The 25,745-nt window shown below is 40.3% G+C and overlaps 1 protein-coding gene across 1 annotated transcript in view; it reads right to left on the bottom strand.

Annotated features, from left to right (window-relative positions):
* The window catches only part of ST8SIA6 (ST8 alpha-N-acetyl-neuraminide alpha-2,8-sialyltransferase 6), a gene marked incomplete at both ends in the record, with an annotated part of 126,527 nt that overhangs the window by 997 nt on the left and 99,785 nt on the right, over positions 1-25,745 (bottom strand). The window contains 3 exons of the mRNA XM_080918487.1: positions 763-855; positions 3,737-3,849; positions 8,218-8,362. Of these exons, the coding sequence (XP_080774613.1) occupies positions 763-855; positions 3,737-3,849; positions 8,218-8,362 (351 nt within the window). The remainder of the gene's footprint in view (positions 1-762; positions 856-3,736; positions 3,850-8,217; positions 8,363-25,745) is intronic.

The following is a 25,745-nucleotide window of genomic DNA, read 5'->3' as shown; positions in this document are numbered from 1 at the left end:
TATCTGTGTGTGTATGTGTGGGTATATATATATATATATATATATATATATATATATATACATATACATATATATGATTTCCTTTCTGCTTTGGGCTATCATCCTCTTATGCTTCACATAACACCTTAGGAAAAACTCTTTCATGTAAAATCTCACAATTATCTGGTGGAAGACAGCAACACTCTTTTATTTTCACTCTGAGATTCTAGAACAATTTAAGAAGTCTATCCTATTATGAATGATTAGCAGTCTCTTTTTGATAGAAAGTATACGTGAAACTCTTATGAACGAATGAACATTATGCAACAGCTACATTACAGAAGAGGGCCATGAAAAAATATTCTAAACAGCAAACTAGCCAAAATGAAAGCAAGCAGTGCTTTGTTGGGCTCCATGAGGGCTTCCTCCGAAAGCTGAATAAACAGTTTTGTCAGGAAAGCACTAACCACCAAGGAAGGGGTGTAAAAGGCCTGAGGACTCTTAAAGCAAATGGAAGAAACTGGCTTCTCTACGTTGAAAGAGATAAGTTCTCCTTTGATTAGAAACATGAAGCCACGACACTGGAAACACAGCTGAGTCACTCTTCTGATGAAGCAGAGCCTGCAAGAGATGTCAGACTCTGGGATGCATTCTTCTGTGTTCTCCCCAGAAACTGCATCAGCTGTGTGTCACTCTATCTAGTGTGTCAGCCTCAGAAGCAGGAGGAGTGTGTGAAGTGATCAGAAAACACCCCAAGAACTAGTGCGACTTGCAGGCACTCACTTCAGGGTTATGATGCTGGGATTGACAGTCACAAGATTTGTTTTGCTTCCAACATCTTTACTAGCACTCCCTGTGATTGGGGGGAGGTTACACCTGGAATAAAGAAGGAAAATATTTTCAAAATATAAGAGGCAAAAAGCAGATATATATCCACACATACATACACATGAACACATAAACACGTACTCACAAATGCACATACACATATATGAACATATACACACATATAACATATATACACATACACACATACATTCATACACATGCACACACATACACACATACATACACATGTATATTAACATATACACACATGCACATACACACTCATACACATGTACACACACATACACACACACACACACACATACACGCACACCTGATAACTGTTATAATCTCAGAGGAAACCAGCACCCTGAAAAGGACCTCAGAACTCACCTGCTTGCAACTTGAAAATAACCAACAAGTACGGGGTGTACTTGTTTCAACATTTCACAACATACTTCAATTTGACAAGTGATTTCAATATTTTCACTGACATTTGTAAGTACCAAAACCAGAAATTTTAAATCTTTCCCCACCGTGCTTCTGAAGAATTTTCAAGTGTTTTTTGTTTGTTTGTTTTTTTGTTTTTTGTTTTTGTCATGACTTAGACCAACTGTATTGATGGAGGCTGGTTATATTCTCTCAGTGGTGGAATGTTAAAGAAGTCAAGGCACTAACAAAATGCTAATAAAGTCTTCTGGAAATAAGGCCTACATAGGAACACTAGTATCTCCTGATCTCCATATGGATAAGTTCATCAGCAAGTGAGATTATTTATGAAGAAAACCTTAGTGATTTTGTAGCAATTTCCATCCCACAGTCCTAAACCTGGAATATACATTTTTTCTCCACTGGGAAGCCATGAAAGGTGCTAATTTTGAGTATATTCCAGTCATATTAAAATGAGGAAATTCTATAAATTTCAATTTAGACCATTTTTTTAAGTAGGAGCATGAAAAGTAAATACTGAATGCTACCAGGAAAGCTGTGAGCAGCCCACACTGTCTGCAATATGGATGGAGACATAGGAATAAATGAAATATATTCTCTCACTTTGATATAAAATATACATCAGAAAAATGTATTCATTATAGATAGGAGGTCTCAAGAAAGGACCTTATCAGTGTCCATCTGTAACAAATCACAGACACATATTCTTTTGAAGTATCCAAAGTGGTTTGTTGTTGTTTGAGACAGGGTCTTCCTTTGTAGCTCAGGCAGAGCAGGGCTCACTCTGAAGCCCAGACTTGCCTTAAACTCTCAAAGATCCTTCTGCCTCTACCTCCCAATTGTTGAGATTACAGGTATGAGCCACCACACCAGGCTTAAAAGTGGCTTCTGATATAACTGGAGACATCGTGAAAAATTCGTGTGTGCATCCTTTTATATGCTTGTGTGTATAATGTGTGTAAGATATTTATGTAAAATACATACACAGATGTCATGGTATAGCTACAGCATACTACATAATGTAGTTACGGCCATATTTGTCCCGTATGTACTTTATTTGTAGCTCCCAATGTTTGGAATGAAAACAAATGGGCAACTTCTCTGTGTGATGAGCAAGCACAGGCAAAATAAGTACAGGCTTAAAAACTAAATACATTTTAATGACATCCACCATATGTAGCCCTAATCTTGCTTCCACTTTGAATGGCCAACTTCAGAAGAAAGAGCGTGTTCAGAAAAATCCCAGCGTCAGCTAAAACAAAACATGGAAACTCAGGGCTTGTCTTAAAGTTATAAATCAACTGTCTGCTGAGACTTTTTCCCAGACTTTAAGCCTAAACTGTTCTTTCTCTGGCTGTTATAAAGTAAAATTAGTGCTTTTGCAAAATGCTCACCACAGATGTTTGGGGGAATCTCAAGTCTATAAAGAGCCTATCACATGAACTATATCTCCATTGTGTCCCCCCACCACCACCACTCACAAACACTGCAGATCTGAAGAACAGATAATGCATTCCAATAATGGTCTTGTCAATGTGAAACATGTGAAGTACAGAAATTATATTGTAAAGAATTCAATGAGTGTTCAATAATTCCTGGACCATTGGATTGACCATTATATAATTACTGCCAACATAAATTACAAACACGAGGTGAAAGTGAGGGACAAACAATCTTTTGGATGCTGTTTGTTGACTGTTGTTAATCTGTAAACCAGTAGCATTAAATCCACAGGGACCAATGCATCTCAACAAAATTTATGTTCCCAGAACAGGAAGAAGTAGACTTCTGCTCCTTCTTCAAAGCTGTTTTACAGCTGAAGAAGTCACCTCTGTCATTTCCTAAAGTAGGATGTTCTATACTGAGTATAAACTTAGAGCACACACAAGCCAACTTTGTGTCTGTTTTCATAAACTACCTTGGATTCACACAAAAATACTTTATGGGACCAGAATTGAGCTCATATGTAATACACATTAATTTTCAAGCTGGAAAGCAGTGCTGTGTGTGTGTGTGTGTGTGTGTGTGTGTGAGAGAGAGAGAGAGAGAGAGAGAGAGAGAGAGAGAGAGAGAGAGAGAGAGAGAATATTTCCTAGTGTATTTGAAGAGCAAAGTTCTTTGCAATGGTCTGTGAGAACAAAGATCTTCAAGATAAGAGAAATGTTCCTCCTTGAGCCTTTCCAAGGGAACCTTGATGCCCTCCTCAGGCTGCAGGCTCTGATAAGCTCCAGAGTCCCAAACCCCACTATGATTTCACAGTCTCTCCTTGCATATCCTTATGGTTCAGATTGAACATGCTCAGGAACTCATGGGTCCTATGACCTCCAAGAAGGCCTACCTGGGCAACCTGTGGATGCTAGCAGCACTAGCAGTGCAATCACAAAGACAAAGGCAAAGATGATACAAGATATGCTAATGATACCTTTCAAAACAACCGATAGCTCCTCGGTTCCCAAGAAACCATCTTGGCAAGACTCACCTGAAGACGAAGTCAGATTTGTCAATTTCTGCTCCACAGAGAGACTTGTTCAGAATTCCCCCATTGCCAACCACTGCACACTGGTTATAGGGATAGTCCACAAAAGGCTGCGACTGGTGGGAGAGAGAGGACACCAATCAGGACAAAGGCTTGCTTGACCATTAGGTCCAAGGCTACAGTATGGCTCGGTAAAAGAGATCCACTTCCCAGAACCCTTACAGAAAAGAAACCACAACTGTCATCAGCAGGGTCCCAGAAGCTCAATGTTTCATGTGTATTTAGAAGAAAAAGGAGTAAGACAAAGAAACAGAAGCCGATTTTAGAGAAGGTTAAGAAGCAGCACAGGGGCTAAAGAGATGCACCAATAGGAGCATTTGCTGTGAAAGCAAGAAGACCTGAGTTCAAATCCTCAGCTCCCATGTAAAACTATAGACATAGCTGCCGTCTAACATAGGGTAGAGGAGGCAGATGCATCCTGGGAGCTCCAGTTTGCTGCCCAGCCAGTCTAACTTAAGCAGTGAGCTCCAGGTTGCATGAGAGATCCTGTCTCAAAAACAAGGTGAAGAGCGCAATCCAGGAAGACATCCGACATTTTCTACCAGCCTCTATGTATATGTGTGCTTTCATATTCAGAGGCACAGAGCTCCAAATCTAACTAATTTTAAGTGTATATCATCATGGTCAACTTATTGCAACACAATTAAAAAAAAATCATGTGAGTTTGTTTCATTTCTCTTGGGAGGGAGAAAAATTCCATAAAATGTAATAGAATGGGAGACTTGAGAAATAGGCTTGTCTATAAACTGCAACGTAATGTTTCTATTGAAACTACTTTATCATGTATATCAAGCTGTTTTATCAGACTGGTTTCAGCATCACTATGTAGCTGAGGATGGCCACTATGTAGCTGAGGATGACCACTATGTAGCTGGGGATGACCACTATGTAGCTGAGGATGGCCACTATGTAGCTGAGGATATCCTGGGATGCCTGATCCTTCTGTTTCTACCCTCCATGAACATACCACATCTCTTACTACATATAATAATTGAAGAAAATGGAAAAAATCATATGTTGTGCCTTTATAGTGAGCAGAACCATTTCAGGACTTAAAAGGGACAGCATAAAGAAGTGAGAGAACAACAGCTTTAAATCCTTTATTTCAATGTGTAAAATTAAAGATTATTTACCAAAACTGTCTTTGCCTCACTAATCCTTAGACAAGAAGGTTCAGAGAGGTCACCGGATTTATGCTGGCCAACCCTACTTGCGGTCAACAGTACAATGTGGGTACACCAGACACCTCTGGGCTGACATGATTTTCATTCCCCATAAGACTTATTAACTTTGTTTACCCTAAAAGGCTGCACATTTTCCCCACAACCACTACCTATAAAATAGAACTTTGCCATTCAATAGTGTATATTTCCCTTACTGTCCTAAAGTAAACTCGGGTCCTTGAGCCCTGGACTCATGCCCTACAGTGATGGAATCCATTTGTCTTTTGTTAGAACGTACACACTCACAGGCAGAGAACCGGTTCCTTCATTTGTCATCTCCCCTTGTCTTTCATCCCATAGCTGGAATAACTCAGTGCTCATGGTGAGTTTTTCATAATCACTTGCTGGCCCAGTGCTTCTCCGCACCGTGCATTCCCAGCTGTGTGTTAGGGCTGGCTCATTTGACATTGCAAGAGCCGACTGGGCAACACTCAGCAGTTCTGGGAAGCTGGCAGTTAAAACACCAGTGACATAAAATTGGCCATGATCTTAGTCTATAAACCACAGAGTCTGGGAGAGGTTACAACACCAAGGCTCCCCTGCCCTCAAAGCTAAGTCTCTGGCCCCACTGGCCAGGCCCAAGGATGGCTGTGGTTCTAACATGTGCAGGGTGTCAGCAGAAACCTGTGACAGGATCACAGCCACCGGCTCCTGAGACTACATTAGCGAGAAGCGACACAAGCACATGGAGGTTTCTATGGCTTGCCTTTAAATTTTAATTGTCATATTATGTTTATTGTATGAGAGGCACTATTCCATATGAGTAACTTCCTAGCAGATTTGACTCATGCAACTACTGTGTGAGCATTTCGCAGATTGCAAAGTAGAGGGGTATTTGGAAACAGTGGCTCTAGACAGGGAGACTTGGGCTGGGACCCAGCCAGGCAGCCCCAAACCACTGCCCAGCCCAGTTTGTTACTAGTGGGTGGATTAACATGTCCATGATATACTTCCTTTCTATCCAGAAGGCCAGGCATACCATGGCTTTTAAATGAATGCTTTCTAGATAATGAAAGCTGTTTCTTGTCTCTGAAATTCAGACTCAGGATGGCTCCAGAGTCTTTACTCCATGGTGTCTCAATAAATTCTGAGTTTTATAGACTGGGTGGGATGCAATAATTTGAACGTACTCTTTATAGCACAATAGCAAAGATTACTAAGGGAAATGTATCTCAAACGAAGCCCTCAAAATAATGGCTGTTTTTTCCAGTTTCTTGGTCAATTGGGAAGAAACAGCCATATGTTTGGGGAGCTAGCACTCACTAGGAGCTGAAATAAATTACAAACCTCAATATTCCCTAAAAAATAAAGCATTTTTTTGGAAGCAGGTATTTCATAGTTTTTGATGAAAAGGTTTTATAGCAAGCTGTTCTGGAGGTCCTAGGAAGCCATGGGCCCAGAGGAGCAGAGGAGGCCATGTGGACCTTGGGACAGAGGTTGCTTGCATCCTGAATCCCAGCCTTGAAAGGTAAAATGGAAGCAGCACAAAGGGACATCATTTTATCCAGGTCACCCACAGCATTTCTTGTTTGCTAACTAGAAACAAACAGTTCCGGATAATGGGAAGAGCATGCAGTTGCTAACACACAGAATCACCAACATCTGACAGATCTCTTCAAGGTGCTTGCAGGAAAGGCAGGTGCACCTGGCATCTCTGAGCTGGGCAGCAGATGCCAGCAAGTAAGCATCATCAAACTGTGCCTAGATGAAGAGACACTGTGTACACGAGAGTCCTAGGCCTCACATGGACAAAGAAACACTTGGTTATTAGCATGATCTCACTACTGGCCGTTTCAATGCACAATAGGCTGGGTTGTGGGCACCTTATTTTCGCTTTGTGTGCTTTGTGTATGTTTTTGTAGTTAGGAGATGGAACCCAAGACCTGTGTCTACTCTGCAAGGCTCTTTCTGTCTCTAAGCCATACAAAGCTTCAGCTATTTAGGACAGTTTCATTGTGTAGCCCAGGCTGGCCTCATACAAACAAACAAAAACAAAGCAAAACTACAAACAAAAACAATAGACAAAAACCAGGACCATCCTGACTCTGTTTCCAAGTGCAACGATAACAACCACAAACTACCAGGTTCCACTATGTTTTTTTTTTCCTCTTAAACCTTCTTGAAACACACTTATTTATAATAGGCAGTGTTTTTCTATTAATCACTTAAAAACACCAAATTTGTCCTTCTTTACAAAGATTCGATCTGTTTTATGAGTACCCTGTCTGTCCTTTTCTTCTAGAATATTTGCAGTACTTTTTTTTCCTTCTCGTTTTCTAGGCCTTTCCCACTTATTCTCAACAAATTGTTCTTTCTCTGAAATACGATACAAAAACATTGAAATAATTTGCACGAGCCACAATAAACTAGTTTCGAGAAGTCAGACAATGAACAAAAGGCAACCCTACCTATAGGTAGCAAGCTGCATAAATATATTGGTTCCATTCTGATCATATCAATTTGGCCTTTGCTTTTAAATGCCATAAGAGACACCCGTAAATGCATGGCTATAAATGTTTTCCATGACAAAAAATTTTTCTTAATTTTGTACATGCAATACATAAGTTTTTCCTCACTGTGCCTAGCAGCAGAGTACATAGCATTCACACACCTTTATTTACAGACAGACATGCAGTGAATATACATATGCACTAGGGAATGTTCTAGGAGCTTAGAGTACAGCAGAAAACACGGTAGACAAGAAGACTTGTCTTGTGGACATTATGTGATTTGACCATGAATTCTCGAGTAGCAAAGATAAGCCATAGAAAGCTATTGCCCAAGGATGGGCTTATCATCCAAAATGAGAACTGGAAAAATCTGACTTGAGAAAAAGCATGATGGTCACTTCCCTAAGCCCGGTCACTACAGCTCTGAATCCTCAGGTGCCTCAGGACATTCACTGAAAAGTCAAGTGGAGGGCTGAAAGCACTTATCACTTAGGATCTAAGCCCTCTTCTGAGGGAGCCAAGCTGAATTCAAGATGGTTTTCATTAGGGCCTGGGGCTGGAGCTCAGGGGTAGAGTCCTGATCAAGCGTGGACAGGGATCTGGGTTCAGCCTCAAGCCAGCTAAAGATAAAATCACAAGACCTGCTTTCTCTGACAGGCCACCACTCGACATGATCCGTATGTTACTGCATTCACATGGTAGCTTTAAAATTATGCTCTCATTACTGCACATTACACCACACAATCCTTACCACTGGAAACATGTGGAAAATGTTCTCTCCAATGGGGATTTGTCTCTTGCTCTCCACCTCATAGGTCATGTTAGTCCCCACTGGCGTGTTGTTCTGGGAAACCACGAAGTCTTGAATGGCATCACAACACGAGGCCAGTTTTGCTCTACAACGGATAAGAAAGAAAGCAAACAGATAATGACAACGAAGACACAAACTCGGATGTGACAACGGGTGCAGCAGGAGGAGCTGCGCTGGTGAGTTTCTAAAAGAAGCCGAGTCAGGTACCCACGTCACCATCGTCCTCAGCAGCCCTGGGTGGGGGAGGTGGAGAAAACATGCACAGCCTCAGGCACTAGCCAAATTCACAGCAGGTCACAATCCATCACAATAGTCCCTGTTGACACCATAATGCTTGGGAGGTTTCAGTCACCCTTGGGAAATTCTGCTCCAAGAAAATTTCAGAATGAACCCGCTTCACATAACTTTAGCACATTGTTATGCCCGTGTTTTTAATTATTTGATATTTTTCTTATGGTTGTGGGTGTTTTATTTCCGTGTATGCTTGGGCATACATCTGTGTGAAGTACTTGCAGAGGCCAGAAGAGGGCGTCAGAGTCCCCTGGAACTGGTTAGAGCTAGTTGTGAGTTGCCATATGGGTGTTTAGAATCGAACCTGGATCCTCAATGCTTTTGTGCACTGGGCCATCTCTTTAGCCCCCATTTTAGCTGTATTTTATTATGTATTAGTATGGTTAATCTCTTACTGTGTAGAACTTATAAACTATACATATATATGTATAATATTCTACGTACATATATATGCAATATACATAAACAACATCTCTATACACCTATATACTATGTATATTCAATAAGTACTATGAATATATACCATATATGACATGTATGGGTACATATATAATATACATATAATATACAATATACCACATATTAGATATCTACTATACATATATATGCACATATATAACACATATATATTATTCACACCACACACACATACACACACACATACACACACACACACACACACACACACACACACACACACACACACACACGAGACTCAGCACTATCTGGGGTTTCAGACGGCCATTGGTGGAGAAGAAGATTATGTAATAGATTTCTCAAGCAAGGATAATGGAGGACAATATTATACGATTGTTTTGTAATAGGCCTGCCTGAGCTCCTCCTCCAAGCTCACCTCTGTCCCCTTGGGATCTGGCCTTGTGCTAAGGACTTGGGGTTCTCTTAGTCTTCTTCACAGCCCATAAGCAATTTCTTCTATCCTGCCTCCAGTCCTTTGTCATTCCCCACCAACCTGCAGAATTGATCTCTAGGACAGTCCCACAGCAGCCACCCTTGGCTGGGACAGAGAACAGAATGCCCATCCATCAAGATACACCACAATCACCACAACTTCAGATACTTTGATCCCAGGACAAATCCACAGAGATGAACAGTCAAGAAAACACGCCTCACCACAAACACACCAGCTAAGTGTGGTGGTTAGTGGTCCTGCCGCTTGGCAGAGAGTCACAAAGAAATGTACATGAGCTAGAATGACTGGCCGACAGGAGCTGCAGGAAGAACCAGGGACCAAGAGGTATGTTGTAATAGGCTAGAGGAAAGCAAGTTGGATGAAGCACATGACAAGTAGTTCAAAATAGCAGTTATGAGTAGGTTCAAGGGCTTTACCGAGGATATGGTAATGCCTTAAGGAAATTTGAGAAAACACGGTTGAATGGAATGGTGGAAACAATCTGAGATATGAAAGTAGAATTTAGCAATTGCTTAGTAAGAACTATAAAAATACACAAAACTAAGTTGAGTATCACTGTCTCTGGTGTGGGACTTGGCTGTGGGAAGAGTCGCCACAACTGGTCTTTTCCAGTCCAGCGTTTTTATCGTTGAGTCTGAGTTTTGAAGGGTGCCCTTTCAGACTCATTCCTACCGAGTTCTGTGCTTTTGAAGTAACACGGTGGTTTAATTTGTTGTGCTCTTTTAAAATTCTACCCTCCAAAAGTCCAATAAGTCTCAGGTGACGGAAAGTGAAAGTAAACTCAAGGTTCTCTTCTCTCCGGAAACTTGCTCATAAGAAACACTAAGCTCTTAGTTGATTTCTGTTAGCTGCTTATTCCTGTCCATCCTTCTGTCCCTTAGTGTCTACCATTTCTAAAACATAGTTCGTAGAGATAAAGAAACCAAATAATAATAACAGTAATAATAACAATAATGTAAATAAAATACTAAGATGTTTTTAATTATAAACTTAACTTCATAACAATTCCTATATCACTCTGCAAACTCATAACTACATGTGTGCCTATCACTTTTAATGCATCACTAATCCAGTATCCTAAGAAAGAGAAATATAATAAACTCTTTCCTGCTTTTAACAAGTAACTTGATAAAGATATGCAGTGCGTGCAAAACTACTACAAAAATCATAAACAAACACCAACTAGGGTTTGCTATTAGTGCTTTTTTATATTGATAGGTATTTCCAGAATTACACTATTTGAGTGTGTTATAATAACATCTTAAAGCTTCCAGGAAATTTAAAAGTGGACCAATGGGCACTTGGATAACCATCAGCTAGATGCTACAGTTCTCTGTTTACTATAAAGTATATACTATCATATATCTGTTGTCTATTTTCAGGGCTGGAGTTGTTTCCACCCATCTGAACTGCAGGTCTCACGATGACTCTACTTTCAACACCCTCCCTCCCATGGCAAAAACTCCTGCTTTTCGACTCCTGGGTGTAAGGTTTGCAGGCGTTCACCTCAGACCCTGGTTTTGCCACTAGAATACTGACTTCATGCATGCTCTCCTCACTTTGCAATGTTCGAGTTTTGTTCCTTTGCTTCAGGGGAATTCTGTTACATGTATATACCAAACTGCTTCAGCCATTGGCCTCACATTCTTCAGGAAATCACAATGAACAAAGATTATCACTAGATGCACGGTGCACGTTAACCCGGTGGTCCATTCCCATAACCCAAACACGTAGGAGACAGAGGCGTGAGACTGGAGAACTCAGGGCCAGTCTGAGTTCCACAGTAAAACCTTGACCCTAAACAAAACAAACCCAGCAAAATGCCCAATATAAACATCGAATGGTTCAAAATGATCTCCAAGGAAAGAACAACAATTCCAGTGACTGCCTTTAGGTGCAGGCTGACAGATCTTGCAAGGGTGAGACCCGAGCACCCTCAGTTTGACCTTATCTTTTCTATGCAGCAGAGAAGCATCCAGGGGTAACACAAAACTAAGCTGCTTGTATCCACCAAGGAAAACAGAATATAACAAAGCAAAACAAAACAGAAATCCTGCTATCTATTCCATCCTCCTAAAAATCAGTCAGCCCCGATTAGGATGATGTGAAGCCAACAATGTGCCTCACTGACCACCAGGCTTGCAGATGCTTCCCTTTTTGTGAAAAGTGGGGACACATTAACAAAAGTGAGAATGCTGCTGATGCTAATTAGAACACCTGCCACTTCTGGGCAACGTAGCCCAACAGAGATCCTACAAACGGTGTACAGTTAATATTGTTTTTATAGATGAGGACAATTAGAACTCCCAAATTTAAAAATGTCACAAATCATACTCATTAGTTTTGCATACTGGATGATCATTCATTCATTCATTCACATGTATTAAATGTTATTAGACTTTATTAAATCTTTAGTTCCATGAGAGGTTGTTTATACCTGCATGAATAAAACTTCACTTTTTTTTTTCTTTCACAGCCTTTCTAGTGTTGGGGGGCTATTTAGGGAAAATACAAGGATGAGTTAATTGTAAGGTAATAAGTGACAAAGCCAAGATTAAAGTCCCAGACTCAAAGCTGTATTCTGCATCCCACTGCCTACCTAAAACCACAGTGTGAAATGCTGCCCACAAACAAACTGTGCAAACTCACATGAGTACACTTTTTTTTTTTCCTGGTCTAAACCACAGTCTCAATAGATTATTCTAGAATCCTCAAGTTCATGTTTGGAAGCATCTCCTGGGAGAACCACATGAATTCAAGGTGCTTTCTTGCCTCAGTTCAAGCCGCATTTATCACATTAAATACCTGCTTGGCGTCTATGCACAGGTCTCATGACTCAGGTCTGTATGAAGCCTGCATGTGCAATGGAGAGAATTTAGACACATGGGTGAGAGGAGGAAGGAATGACTTAGCCTTGGAGGCTGATACTAAGTGATCTCCAAGGCCAGTTTTGGGAATGCTAGACTGGAAGGTTTTTTAGTTATCTTGCTGTAAATCAGCATTGTAGACCATTATCACATTTGAATGTGGTCTTAAACTACGTAATTAAAGGAAGATTGGTTAGGAGAGGGAGAGTTGTCTTGTACTGTGATTAACCATTGATGCCGTGTAGGGTCAATGTGGAAGCTTTTCTTTCAAAGGCATATTACCAAGGCCTATCTGTAGGGAGCAGGTTGAAACCAAAGACAACTGAATCAACCATGTCCACACTGAAGACACAATAACCATAAGGGGGAGGAATTAGTGAACCCACAAAGCTTCAAAATACAGAGGATAGGCTGTGAGAAATGAGTGCCTGAATACTCCCACATTTGTATGTTGAGACTATAGCCCTTCATATGATGGTATCAGGAGAAGTCCTTAGAAGGTGACTATGGATAGATGAGGTCATGAGGATGGAGCCATCAGAGTATGGGATGGCTCCCTATGCTAAACAGCGAAAGGATCTAATCTGAACCCAACAGAGCTATGCTACAACTCCAATTTTGGGCTACCAGCTTCTAGAACTGTGCTGTTTAAGCCACCTAGATTGTGACATTTTCTTACAGCTAAAACAAGGGCAATTACTCTGTAGCTATTCAGCACACATTTTCATGGGCAGCCAGCAGATAATATTCAGAGTCCAAGGTCACAGAAATAAGAACTTACAAATTATTAAATACAAACATGGATAAAACATAGCCTGCCTTCTGGGAGCTTGCTTACAGAAGGGAGCTGTAATTCATTGGTTGGTATAGTCTGACATACTGTGGACTGATGTATGAAGACCTGATGCTAGGTGCATGGGAGAGCTTCAGGTTAGTGGGGCGTATAAAAAAACCTATAAAGGCATGGCATAGGGAGCGCCCAGTAGATCAGAGCCCCCAGTAAATGTTTGTTGAACCAACACTCTGTGCTTGGGAACAATAGTTTGTTTTGTCAGAGGACAGAAAGCAGCAGGTGACCAGAGAAAGGAAGTAGCTGGTAGGTTACAAGGAGAAAACTTTCTAATTAAACATTTAGATGATTTCATTTTTATTTATTTATTTTTGTTTGTTTTTCTCCCGGGACCTGCATGCTGGATGAGTTTACATTTCTACCAGCAGTGATGTAATCAACCTAAGACACTCCTGGAAATACATCCAAAGGAGTCTAGGTCACCCTGCTATAGGGACAATGGCACATCTGTACTTATTGCTGCACCACTAGCAATAACTAAGTTGGAATCAACCTAGTGTCCACCCATCAGTGAATGAACACAAAAATGTGGTATACAAACCTGGTGGACTTTTATGCATAAAGAAGAAAGAAATTGTGCCATTTGTAGGAACATGGATAACACTGAATATTGTAGTAAACAAAATAGCCAGATCCAGACAAAGCAAAACCTGTTTCTTTTTATAAGTGGAACATGAACTGTGTGTGTATGTTTGTATATGTGCATGTATGTGCATATGATATATGTGATAGACATGTTTCCGTGGAGATAGATGACAGTGGAAATGAAAAATGACTAGTTGGAGTGACAGCAGGAGGATGAACGAAAACAGAGGGCAATAGACGGAAATAAAAATAACCTTATGAAGCACATTACTTTGCACAATGACATATACTAATAAAACATTTCCATGGGTTGGGCTGGAGATATGACTCAGTAGTCAAGAGCACTGACTGTTCCTTCAGAGGACCAGAGTTTGATTCCCAGCATCCCCAGCCATCCATAAGTCCAGTTCCGTTGGACTGGACACCCTTTCTGACCTCTCTGGGTGCCATGATTTTGCTCTGTGGGAACCAAACATGCCCATGATACACAGAAATGCATGTGAGCAAAGCACTCATATACATAAAATACATCTTTTTAAAAGCTTTTTAAAGCTACGCTGACACCAAGCAAGTGGTTTAGGATACATAGGGGAGAAGAGACAGATTTGAGATGTGTTTACTGAGTTTAGAAAACAAAGATAAAGGCTGCTGATAAGTGAATATCAGCCCAAAAACTCAGAATACCCAAGATACAATTCACACATCACATTAAGCTCAAGAAGAAGAATGACCAAAGTGCAGATGCTTCAGTCCTTCTTAGAAGGGGGAACAAAAATATTCTCAGGAGGAAATATAGAGACAAAGTTTGGAGAAGAGAGTGAACGAAAGGCCATCCAGAGACTGCCCCACCTGGAGAACTAACCCATATACAGCTACCAAACCCAGACAATATTGCTGATGCCAAAATGTGCATGCTGACAGGAGCCTGATATAGTTGTCTTCTGAGAGGCTCTGCCAGATCATAAGATATATAGAGGTGGATGCTCACAGCCAAAGGTAGAACTGAGAACAGAGTCCTTAGTGGAGGAGTTAGAGAAAGAATCAAAGGAGTTGAAGGGGTTTGCAACCCCATAACAACAACAATACCAACCAACTAGAGCTTCCAGGGGTTAAACCACTATCTAAAGAGTACACATGGAGAGACCTGTGGCTCCAGTTACATATGTAGCAGAGGATGGCCTTGTTGGGCATCAATGGGAGGAGAAGCCCTTGGTCCTGTCAAGGCTTGATTCTCCATTTTAGGGGAATGTCAGAGTAGGGAGGTAGAAGAGGGTGGGGAGGTGGGAGAGAGTGGGTAGGTGGGTGAACACCCTCATAGAAGCAGGGGCAGGGTCATGGTATAAGGAATATAGAGGGGAATCCGGGAAAGGGGATGACATAATAATAAATCTAATAAAATCAGAAAAAAGAAGATAAAGGCTGCTAGTGGATAAGACAAATGCTGAGTGAGAGGTATTCTTCTAGACTCTCCCCACGGATATGTGGAATCTATTTCACAGATATTTATCAACAGCATCTCCCATATACCAGCTACTCTGGCCAGTGAAGATGTCAAGGCCATCTCTGTCTCAATCTTGCAACAGTCACAGTACAATTTGGATTAAAAAAAATTGGGGAAAGCCCCAGAGCAGAGCGATGGGGGTAATGAATAGTTTGTTAGTTACGGCTTCTCTCCAAAGGGTCAGAGAACCACAGGGAAGAAAATCAATAGATGCCTGTGTAAGCAAAGAGCAAATTGATTCTCCACCCAGAGTCATAGAGAATACTGTATTCATAAACTCAATAAATGTTTGAAAAGGTAATAGAAAGGACTTTAATGAATTCAGGAGGATTTCATTTGGGTTGTTAAATGTTTAGAACTGCTAAGGGCAGAAGACTGTAGAGAAGCCCAGATGAAACAAAGAAATGGATGGGCACAGTGCAAGACAGAGAAGGAAAAAGCAGAGACATGGCAAGAGTTAGAGAAAAAGTACCCAGAAAAACAGTGATATAAAAGTAGCAGATAAAAGGCAGACAAGAGAGATATGACACACACGACACAGAGACACGCACAGCACCATAGCTCTGCAGAGGAAAAGTCATCCACAGACCGACAGACAGACTATCACACAAGAACAGGAAAAGTAGTAACAAAAGCCTGTGGTTACTTTTCATAAATAAATATTAAGAGCAATTACAACCTATAATCCCTCCAAGCATATATCATGTTAACTTATGCAGTACTCAAAAACATCCCCAGAAGGAAAAATAAAACTGTTCTAATCACTTTGTTCTCCTCAGTTTTCAGGTACAGGAGCTGAGTTGGAGAGATCTGACTTGCCTCAGGTCACATGACTTGCCTGAGGTTTTAATGCAAGGTGGATCCATCTCAGGGAGATCACCTGCTAGTTTTTAGCTTTTCCTAGATGGCTCCTAACATAAAGTCAAACCTATTAGACTAATACCTGAGTCAGAAGGGCCTGGATCTACAGATAATAAGCATTTCCAGATGCCAGCTCAGAATATTATACCTAGCAAAACTTGCAATCATGATAGACGGAGAAAGACACTGCAAGATAAAACCAAACTTAAACAGTATCTATTTGCAAATCTAGCAGTACAGAAAGTGCTAGAAGAAAAACTCCAACTGAAAGAAGTTAATTACATTCAAGAAAATATAGTTAATAAATACTACCAGACCAGCAAAGTAAAAACAACAAACAAACAAACAACAAAACACCAAGGGAAGCACATACACACCACCACAACCTACAACAAAACAACAGGATTCAACAATTATTGGTCAGTAATGTCTCTCAGCATCGGCTGTCTCAGTCTCTCAATAAAAAGACTCAGGCTAACAGAATGAGGGTGAAAACAGGATCCATCCTTCTGCTGAGTCGAAGAGACACACCTTAACATGAAGAACAGACATCACTGAGAGATAAGAGAGGGATAAGAGGATGCAAGAAGATATCCCGCCAAATGAATCTAAGAAGCAAGCTGTTGCAGCCAACTTAACAAATGACAAAATAGACTTCAAACCAATACTAGTCAGAGGAAGGAGGCAAGGATACACCACATGTGCATCCAAATAAACATTCACCAAGAGGATATTGTAATTCTTAACATTTTTTCCCTAAACACAGGGCAACCACATTTATAAAAGAAACACTACTGCAGTTTGCATCACATATTGATTCTCACACAGATTGTGGAAGACTTCAAGACCCGACTCCTTCCAGTGGTCAACAGACAGGTCACTCAGGCAAAAAACTAAATAGAGAAATGCTAGAACTAACTGACATTATAACCAAAATAAATATACCTAACATATTTTTACAGAACATTTCACCCTCAAACAAAAGAATATACCTTCTTAGCCCCCCATGAAACTTTCTCCAGTTTTGATCCTATTTTCAAATTGACACAAAACAAGTCTCAACAGATACAAGAAAACTGATGTAAAACCCTGCATACTATCTGAACACCACTGTGTAAATCTGTTTTTCAACACAAAGGGAAGCAGCAAAAAGCTTACTCATTCATGGAAATTGAACAACTCTCTAATGGATTAAAAAAATGGGTCAAGACAGAAATTAAGAAAAAAAATAAGATCTTCTTGAGTTAAATGCATATGAATATGCAACATATACCAACCTATGGCACACAATGAATGGAGTTCTAAGAGGCAAGTTCAGAGCATTAAGTGCCTACATAAAGAACAATGCATGACCAACATAAATATAGACTCTCAGAGACTGAGGCAGTATGCACAGGCCTCAGATTAGGTCCTAGAGCTGAAAGAAGTGAGCACACACCCCTATTTATAACCCAGAAGATTACCATTTATAAAGGAAAATTTGGTATTCTTCAAGGCTGTCTCATAGGGGACACAAACTATTCTCAAGGGTAGGTCATATGCCCAGCAGTAGATGGCCAACAAGAAACAAATTAAGGCATCCTTGGAGGTTCCTTGTCTCATTATCTTATCTCAGTGGTATTTTTTTTTTTAATTTAATTTATCTGTATTTTAGCCCTAAAGGTTTTGTATCCATGTTACAGCTTTTGTATTTATGTACTTATTTCTGAGTGTGTGAATGAGTGAGCCTCTGCATCTATACCTGTTTTTTGTCCCTTTTCTTGGGTTCTTTTCCTTCTATTTGTCTTGTTTGTTGTGATTTGCATGTGGTTTTCTTTAATTTTTTTTTTTACATTTTGTCTTATATTTATCTTCTAGACACCAGTGGATTCAAATGGGATGAGAAACTAGAATGAGGCTAGGGAGGGGAAGCTAATCAGAATATATCCTATGGGGGGAAATCCATTTTCAATGAAAGAAAAAAAAAGAAGTCATTTGTGCTGACCTCTTGTTGTAGACAGATGTTTCTAGGGAAGAAAAAGAACCAAGAAACCATTTCTTATAATTGTTGCTGTTTTGTAGTCCCCAGCTGACTGGGAACATGTAAGATCCTGAATGATGTCCTGTCTATGAAGAAATTAAGCATTTTAATGGTGGATCAGTTGATACCAACATGCTACTTGACAAAACGTTCTTCAAAAATTCTGTGTGTGTGTGTGTGTGTGTGTGTGTGTGTTTGTGTATGAGAGACTAGGGGAGGGGGAGAGAACACAAACCATCCACAGTGTGTGTATAGAGAAAAGCTTGAGGACAAGCTCAACCATTGGCCCTAACCTTCTGCTTTATGATGCAGGTTCTCTCCTGTTCCCACTGTACTATAAATTCCAGATTAAATGTACCATAGCTTCCAGGGGGATTGTTCTTTCTCCTTTTCTTATCTCACCACGGGAGTGCTGGGATTACAGAAACATGACAGTAGGTTCCTAGAGATTAGAACTTAGATGGTCGGGGTTTGTTCAGCAAGTGGATTTTGTCCACTGAGCCAATTAATTCTCTGGTTACACGAAGCATTTCTAAGAGAAATAGCTCTGTTTATTTTGTGTCGGTCATACTTTCTTTTTTCAAAACTCTCATTACTTTATGAACTTCCACATACCAGAGCAAGTCCAGATTGAATGTACCGGTAAAAAGCATCCAAAAGACACTGGATGGGAGTCCACATCTTGCTCAGGTGCAGGATGAGGTAGCTATATCCATGGTCCTTCATGGAGTCTGGCTCACATCAACAGCTATCCTCTAACTGCTCCTAGAAAGCCAATACTCAACTCTGGCGGCAATTTTCCAAGGCAACTATGCAGATTCCCTGTGGAATTTATTATCTGTTCTTTTGGCTTTAGTCCCAAACACAGCTTCTGTTTCTGCCTGGCCTCTGGGAACTGTACACATGTTCCTCATTTGATCCTCTCGCTTCTGTACCGATCCTTACATTCAAATCTGCCTTTAGGCTCTGCCCAACAGCATTTCAAACATGAACGGCCAAACCCCACCTTGTGTTTTTGTGTCTACTTTTTATTCCCAACTGTGGGGTGATTCGTGCACACAAAACTCTAGGATCTTCCCACAATTATGCTGATTAATTTTCAGGAATTTCATTCGCACTGCTGTTTAGACCTTAGAACATGGGATTTGACTATACATATTGAAGAGGAAGGATAGACAGCAAGTGGCTCCAACAGTGGTATGTCCTTTGCTACAGAAAAAGAAAATACTATTCAAGTTGATTATAACTTAGAAAGCCGGGGCTTTGTACTTGGTGTTCAGTGTGACCTATTTTCCATCATGAAAGGTTCAAATAAAGTTTTAGTGGAACAAACTGAATAAGAAGGGTTAGTCTTTAACAGCAGGTATGAAAAAAATCTATCATAGAAATAATCACAAAAGTAAAGCTGTGGCCTATGTGTGTTTATACTTCTTCCCAAGCAGAGGAATGGATCTGACGTTATTTAATTAGGTATCGCTTTTTTCTCCTACTGCACAGATATCAGTTACAGGTATCATCGAGGGTGTTACATATTCTTAGTGAAACATCAATAGCAAGATAAAAAGTATTTTAAACTGGAAATATCAGCAGCTGTCATGTAGGCTAAGAAATAACTAACCTCCTACTAAGCATTATACTATAGATGATATTTCTTTAAATAAAGGTAAGTGTCATCTCCATTTTATCACTTTACAAAACAAAGAGAGTAGGGTGGGAAGTAGACTTGCCTAGAAATGATGGTGGTGGTGGTGATTATGATGAAACATGCCTTTGTAATATTTCAGTGGAAGATGGGCACAGTTGTTAGTCTACATAGAAAATTCCATGCCAGCCAGAGCTATATGGCAAAACCATGTCTTGACAAAATAAAACAAAAGAACAAACCAAAGGAAAAATCCAACAACAACAAAAGGAAAATGTTCAACGTCTGTGCTTCTACTGGCTATGACTCACTGAGCAACCTTACTGGCCCATAAAATGATTTTCCAAGAAGATTTCAAGACAAAGCAGTGATAATAGTTTTTACCAACAAATGATACTCAGGTTAATAAATATGAACTTAAAGACCTATTTTATGCTACAAGTAATTAATTCAAAACAGATCATATAGAATCAAATGTAAAGGCTAAAACTGAAACTCTTTGAAGAAACTATAGGCTGTTTTATTTCTTTCCCATCACTGTGACCAAACTACCTGGTACAGACAAGATATCGGGCAAAGATTTATTTTATTCAGTCAGGCTTCAGTATATCACAGCTGGTGACAATGGTGAACAGAGCCACATGCTAGAGCAGTTCAGTTTATATCACAGTAGCCAGGAGGCAGAGAGACAGGGAGTGGTCAGGAAGGGCCCAAGAGCAGCTGCCAGTGATTGAATTCTTCCAGCAAAATCCCACCTTGGAAAGTTTCACATTTCCCAAACAGCACTACTACCCCGGGCCAAGCGACCAAACCACGATCCTCTGAGGATCGTTACAAATCCAAACCATAACATTCAACCCCTGTCGTCCAAATACTCAAGGCCATCTCATAATGTAAATATCATTAATTTTCCACTGTCTTGCTTCGATTGCTAGTGTGATAAACATCATGACTAAAAGCAACTTAGGGGAAGAAAGTGTTTGCTTGACCTCCCGCTTCCAGGTCACAAGCCCATTCCTGAGAGAAGTCAGCGTAGAAACCCAAGGAACTCAGATGCAGGATCTGAAGCAGAGACTATGAAGGAGTGTGGCTTACAGATTGTTTTTATGGCTTTCTCAGTCTGAGTTCTTAAACAAGCCAAGGATGACACCCCCCAGAGTGAGCTGAACACGCCTAAATCAATCAATAAAGAAAATGCTCCACAGACTTGCCTATAGGCAATCTGATAGAGAGAGACATATTGTCAATTGAGGTTCTTTCTTTCCTGAATTGGCAGGTTAAGTTCAAGGTAACAAACGTAACCAGTACCATCTCTATTCATTTCCATATTGTTCAAAGGCCCAGAGTTCCAAGGTCTTCTGGAACCCAAGGCAAACTCTTAGCTGTGAGCCGCCATGAAATGAGAATGTTACATACTTCCGACATACAATGAGCATTTCCAAATCCCAACAGGAATAGTAACATTGAAAGGGATAGGCTCACAGCAAGATGCAAACTTAGCAAAGCAAGAATATTTAGTACTGGAGTTCCATGAGTAGCATCAAAGGTACATGGTATTCTGATGTTACCTAGGAGGAGCTTGGGTAGCACCATTCTTATGGCCATAGTATTCCTATGTGGTCTTTAGCTCAAGCTGTTTTCACTTTTCCCTGCAGCTTTCTCAGGAGATATTCTTTGTTGCTAGAAGTCCAACATCCTTGGCTCTCCCTGAGTGGATCATGCATTTCTTTCTCAGGGTCTCCATGCAGAGAATCTGACCTTGTCAACTGCTGCCAGCCATCTAGACATCTCAGGCTTTTCACTGGAACCTTGGTGGAAGCCTCTAAGACACTGTAACTCTTGCATTCTGCATGTCTGCAAAGCCAGCGCTATACAAATGATTCCAGGGTCTGTTTGCCAACTTGAGAAGTAGGTGGATGCCCTTAGACAACAGCTACAGAACACTCGGATAACATGGATGGCCCAAGTTCACAGAAAGCCTCTTCCTTAAGGCTGGGAGTGTGTAATGAGAGGGCTCTATCAGCTCTCTCTTCTCAAGGGAAAGCCTTTAAAATGAGACTACTGTGAAGTCTGGAAAATTCCTATTGCAATGAAAAATGCAAAGCTCCTCTTTTCAGGCCCTAGTCTCTTTAACAACAATACCTTCATTGACCTGCACTTACAACTCATTTTTCTGGGGGACTAGACTTCATGTTTTCAAATCCATCCACTCTGCTTTTTGACTCAAAGTTTAACTTGGAGCCTAGCTAAAATCAGCTAGCAATAACCAGGCCACTGTCTGAATGCTATGCTGTTTTGAAAAGTCTTCCCCCAAGTTAATTGGTTTGTCATCTTTGAAGTCAGCTTTCCCTCAAATTTTAGGATATGGACAAAAATTATCTGCTAATGGACTAATGGGCCTAGTTCAGAGGAGCACATTTCCCATCTGAAATGATGGTCTTGAGTCTTGCCAAAATTACTGGTTCAGGTCTAGTTACAGTCTACACTGGTTTATGTATCTCTAAACATCATCAAATTGCTCCCTAAAATCAGCAGGAAAATATAGGAACTAAATGATATTGTTGAGTCATAGGAATGACCACATTTCTCTGGTATCAATTTTCTGTGTTAGTTACATTTCCATCACTGGCAGCTTACGGGAGGAAAGTTTCTTGAGTGTTTCAGTTCATGATAGCAGAGAAAATATGGTTCAGCAATTCAGTGTACAACATGGTATTCCAGGAAGCAAAGAGTAGGACTGGAAATTGTTAGGAACAATATTCTCTCAAGGACCTGCCCACAAGAACTCAAACTTCTCCAGTTAGTACATGGCTTCTAATGTTCCTGTAATTCCTCAAATAATATCATGATGAGACTGATCTTTCAAATCATGAGCCTATGAGAAAGCCATTGTGTATTCAACCCATAGCATAGTCATAAAGCTTCAGTCAGGGAATATTTTCTTCTATATAAAAAAAGTATCAGTAACCAAAGAAGGATAAATTGGATTACATCAGAATTTAAATGTGTTGTGCTTCCTAGGACAGTCAAGAAAGAGAAAATGCAGCCTAAAGAATGGGAGAAAGTCCTCCAAGATTATTTTTATGATTAAAAATTCCACCAAAATCTATAAATTACAGCAGCAACTCAAAAGTAAGATGAAAGCTTGGTTTTAAACTGAGTTAAAGACTGGACTAGACATTGTTCTAATGTAGACATAAAAAGACTTCTGAGCACATCAAAGATATTTGACCTCATGAATGACTAGGGAAATGCAAATCAAAACCACAATGCAGAAATGTCATTGAGGATAAAGAGAAATTTTGACCTTAATATGCTGTTAGGACTATACAATGCAGTAGTTACTGTGGAAAGGAGATAAATTTCCTCAAAATACTGAACACAGAGCTATCATGTTACCAATATTTCTACTCCTAACTGTATACTGAGAGAAATGAAACCATATTCAAAAACAAAAACAAATGTGTATCACCTAATGAACAGATGACAGTCTCAATCATTAACTGAATAAGACCTAGAATCTCCTAGGAAAAAAGCTCTTGGGTGAATCCATGGGGCACTGACTCCCTCTGTGCAAGTCTGTAGGGGTGGTGATCTTGAGTGAATTAATGGAGTTGGAAACACACACCCACTGTGGCTGGCACTATTCCCTTGGCTGGGATTCTAGACTGTTTAAAAGTGAGAAAGTGAGTTGAGTACAAGCACGCACAATACTCTGCTTCATGACTGTGAATGTTATATCATTAATAGCCTCAAGCTCCTGCTGATGTAACTGCCCCCACCACAACCAACTGTAACCAATGAGCCAAAACAAACCCTTTGCCCTTAAGTTTCTGATGTGTCTTTTTTTTCCTAAATCACAGAAACAACTGAAGTATATGAAACAAATAGCAAACACAACAGCATATCCACATCATAGGACACTGCATGACAACTTAACAGAAGGAAATACTGAAACATGTCCTAGTGGGTGGATCGTTAAAGCATCATGTTAAGTAAAAGAAGCCATTAGGTAAAAGAGAGCATGTTGACCATATTGTATAGTTCCATATATATTAAATTCCCAGAGGAGGCAAACATATATAACAAGAAAGTAGATACTCAGCTGCCGAAGTCACAGAGAAAGGAAAAATATGAAGTTACTATTGATGAGAATAGGTATTTAGGAATGAAGAAAATATTATGGAATTGGTTGTTATACAGATATATGACTATGCTAAAACACTGAATTTTATTAAATTATTTAAATTTTTAATAAAAAATCATAACTTCAAAATCATATAAGCCTTGCATGTATTGCATACATGGAACTGGTAATCAGTAGCTCTTCATTTCCCCCATCTCCTTTTCAGAGAAGGTCACCAATCCCTTATAGGCGACAACAGTTGGTGTATCAAAGGCCAGTGACTCCTCCACGGAGTAACTGGAATTTTTTAAATGAGAAAAATAATATTTGGAGCATAAAACCTTAACATGGTGTGGTGGGTGTGGTGGCCTAGCCCTCAAACCCAGACATTACACTGAGAAGCAAAATAGGACCTAAAACAACGTATGGGTGATTACAAAAGCAGGAAAGGGAAATGAAACCCAGGAACCCGACAGAGAGAAGCAAATGTTCAATTCTGCTACAGACATTAATAAAATATAAAGTACAACATGGCTTATGGTTTTGCTGAGCATTCAATCCCATAATACCTCAATCCACTCAAAGTTCTTCCTAACCCACCAGCCACAGAGAAGTCTAGAGCTGTACTAGTGACATGGCTCAGTGGGTAAAGTACGTTTTTTGCATAACTCTGATCAGAACTGGGACCCACAGAAACGACACCATAAAGGTCGTTTCTCGGACCCCCATACTACTGTTGTGACATACACTCCCCTACACACCATGATTCAGGCAGACTAAGAGTCTGAGCTCCCAGCATTGATTTCAGGCAGTTTGCAACTAACCAGAACCCCAGTCCTGGGAGATTTTACACTGTCTTCTGGCCTTCATAAGCACTCTCAGTGTGAATTTGTGTGTGTGTGTGTGTGTGTACATGTACACGTGAGCTCACACATACACACACAATTTTTTTATGTAAGCCATGCTCAAACAGGCTATGCAGTGCTGAAGATACTGCATCAACATTATAAAGACAGGAGGATTGACTGACAGAGCAGCCTGCAGGGAGGCCTAGCTGACACCAGGAAGTGAATCGATGTGGTTACTACTGAGTGGGATCTGTCTGAGAGTTTTGAAACAGAATTTAGAGGCCAATGAATCCCGTGCATGATGCCTTTTCTATGGAAAACTCCATGTCGTAAAAGCTAAGAAAAGGAACAAACTCCCATGTACCAGACACAGTTTCCATTATTAAATGCTGCAGTGTTGATGACATGGTGTGGGTTTTGTTGCTTTTTCTAAATGCACAGACATGCGGAATGGTGTGACGGAGAGAAGATGATATGACAGGGTATTAGCGGTGAAGAATGGTCCTGATGCTGTGGAAATGAAAAAGGGGCTTTCCTGGTCTGACAGCTGACCCAGAACACCTAGCATAGAGTGCATGCTTCTGCTTAAATTTGAACAGGAATAAAATATGCATTGCTCTTAGCTGTCATCACAGAAATCATGCGCAAGTCACAAACAGCAAACATTTAAGGCAACGGTAAGGAGGAAAATAGTGGCTGAGAACAAACAAGCTCGGCCTTGTAGAATCAGAAGCACACATTGGAGATGATGCTTGCTTCTGCCCGAGAAATCCATGCTTCCGAACAAAGTGCCTGGAACAGGATATGAAGTACTGGCAGCAGGACAAAGAACAGACTCAGAAGGTGGTGATGAGCTACTGTTGCTTTTGAACAAAGAAAACTGAAAACTGGGTTTCGAAACTCAGTCTGGTTTTCCAGCTCAATGGCCTGTCTCTAGATACCAGGC

The sequence above is a fragment of the Micromys minutus genome (assembly GCF_963924665.1).
Source record: "Micromys minutus genome assembly, chromosome: 6".
Taxonomy (NCBI): Eukaryota; Metazoa; Chordata; class Mammalia; order Rodentia; family Muridae; genus Micromys; species Micromys minutus.
The sequence above is the reverse complement of the archived record's forward strand: the minus strand, read 5'-3'. Positions and strand labels throughout refer to the sequence as shown.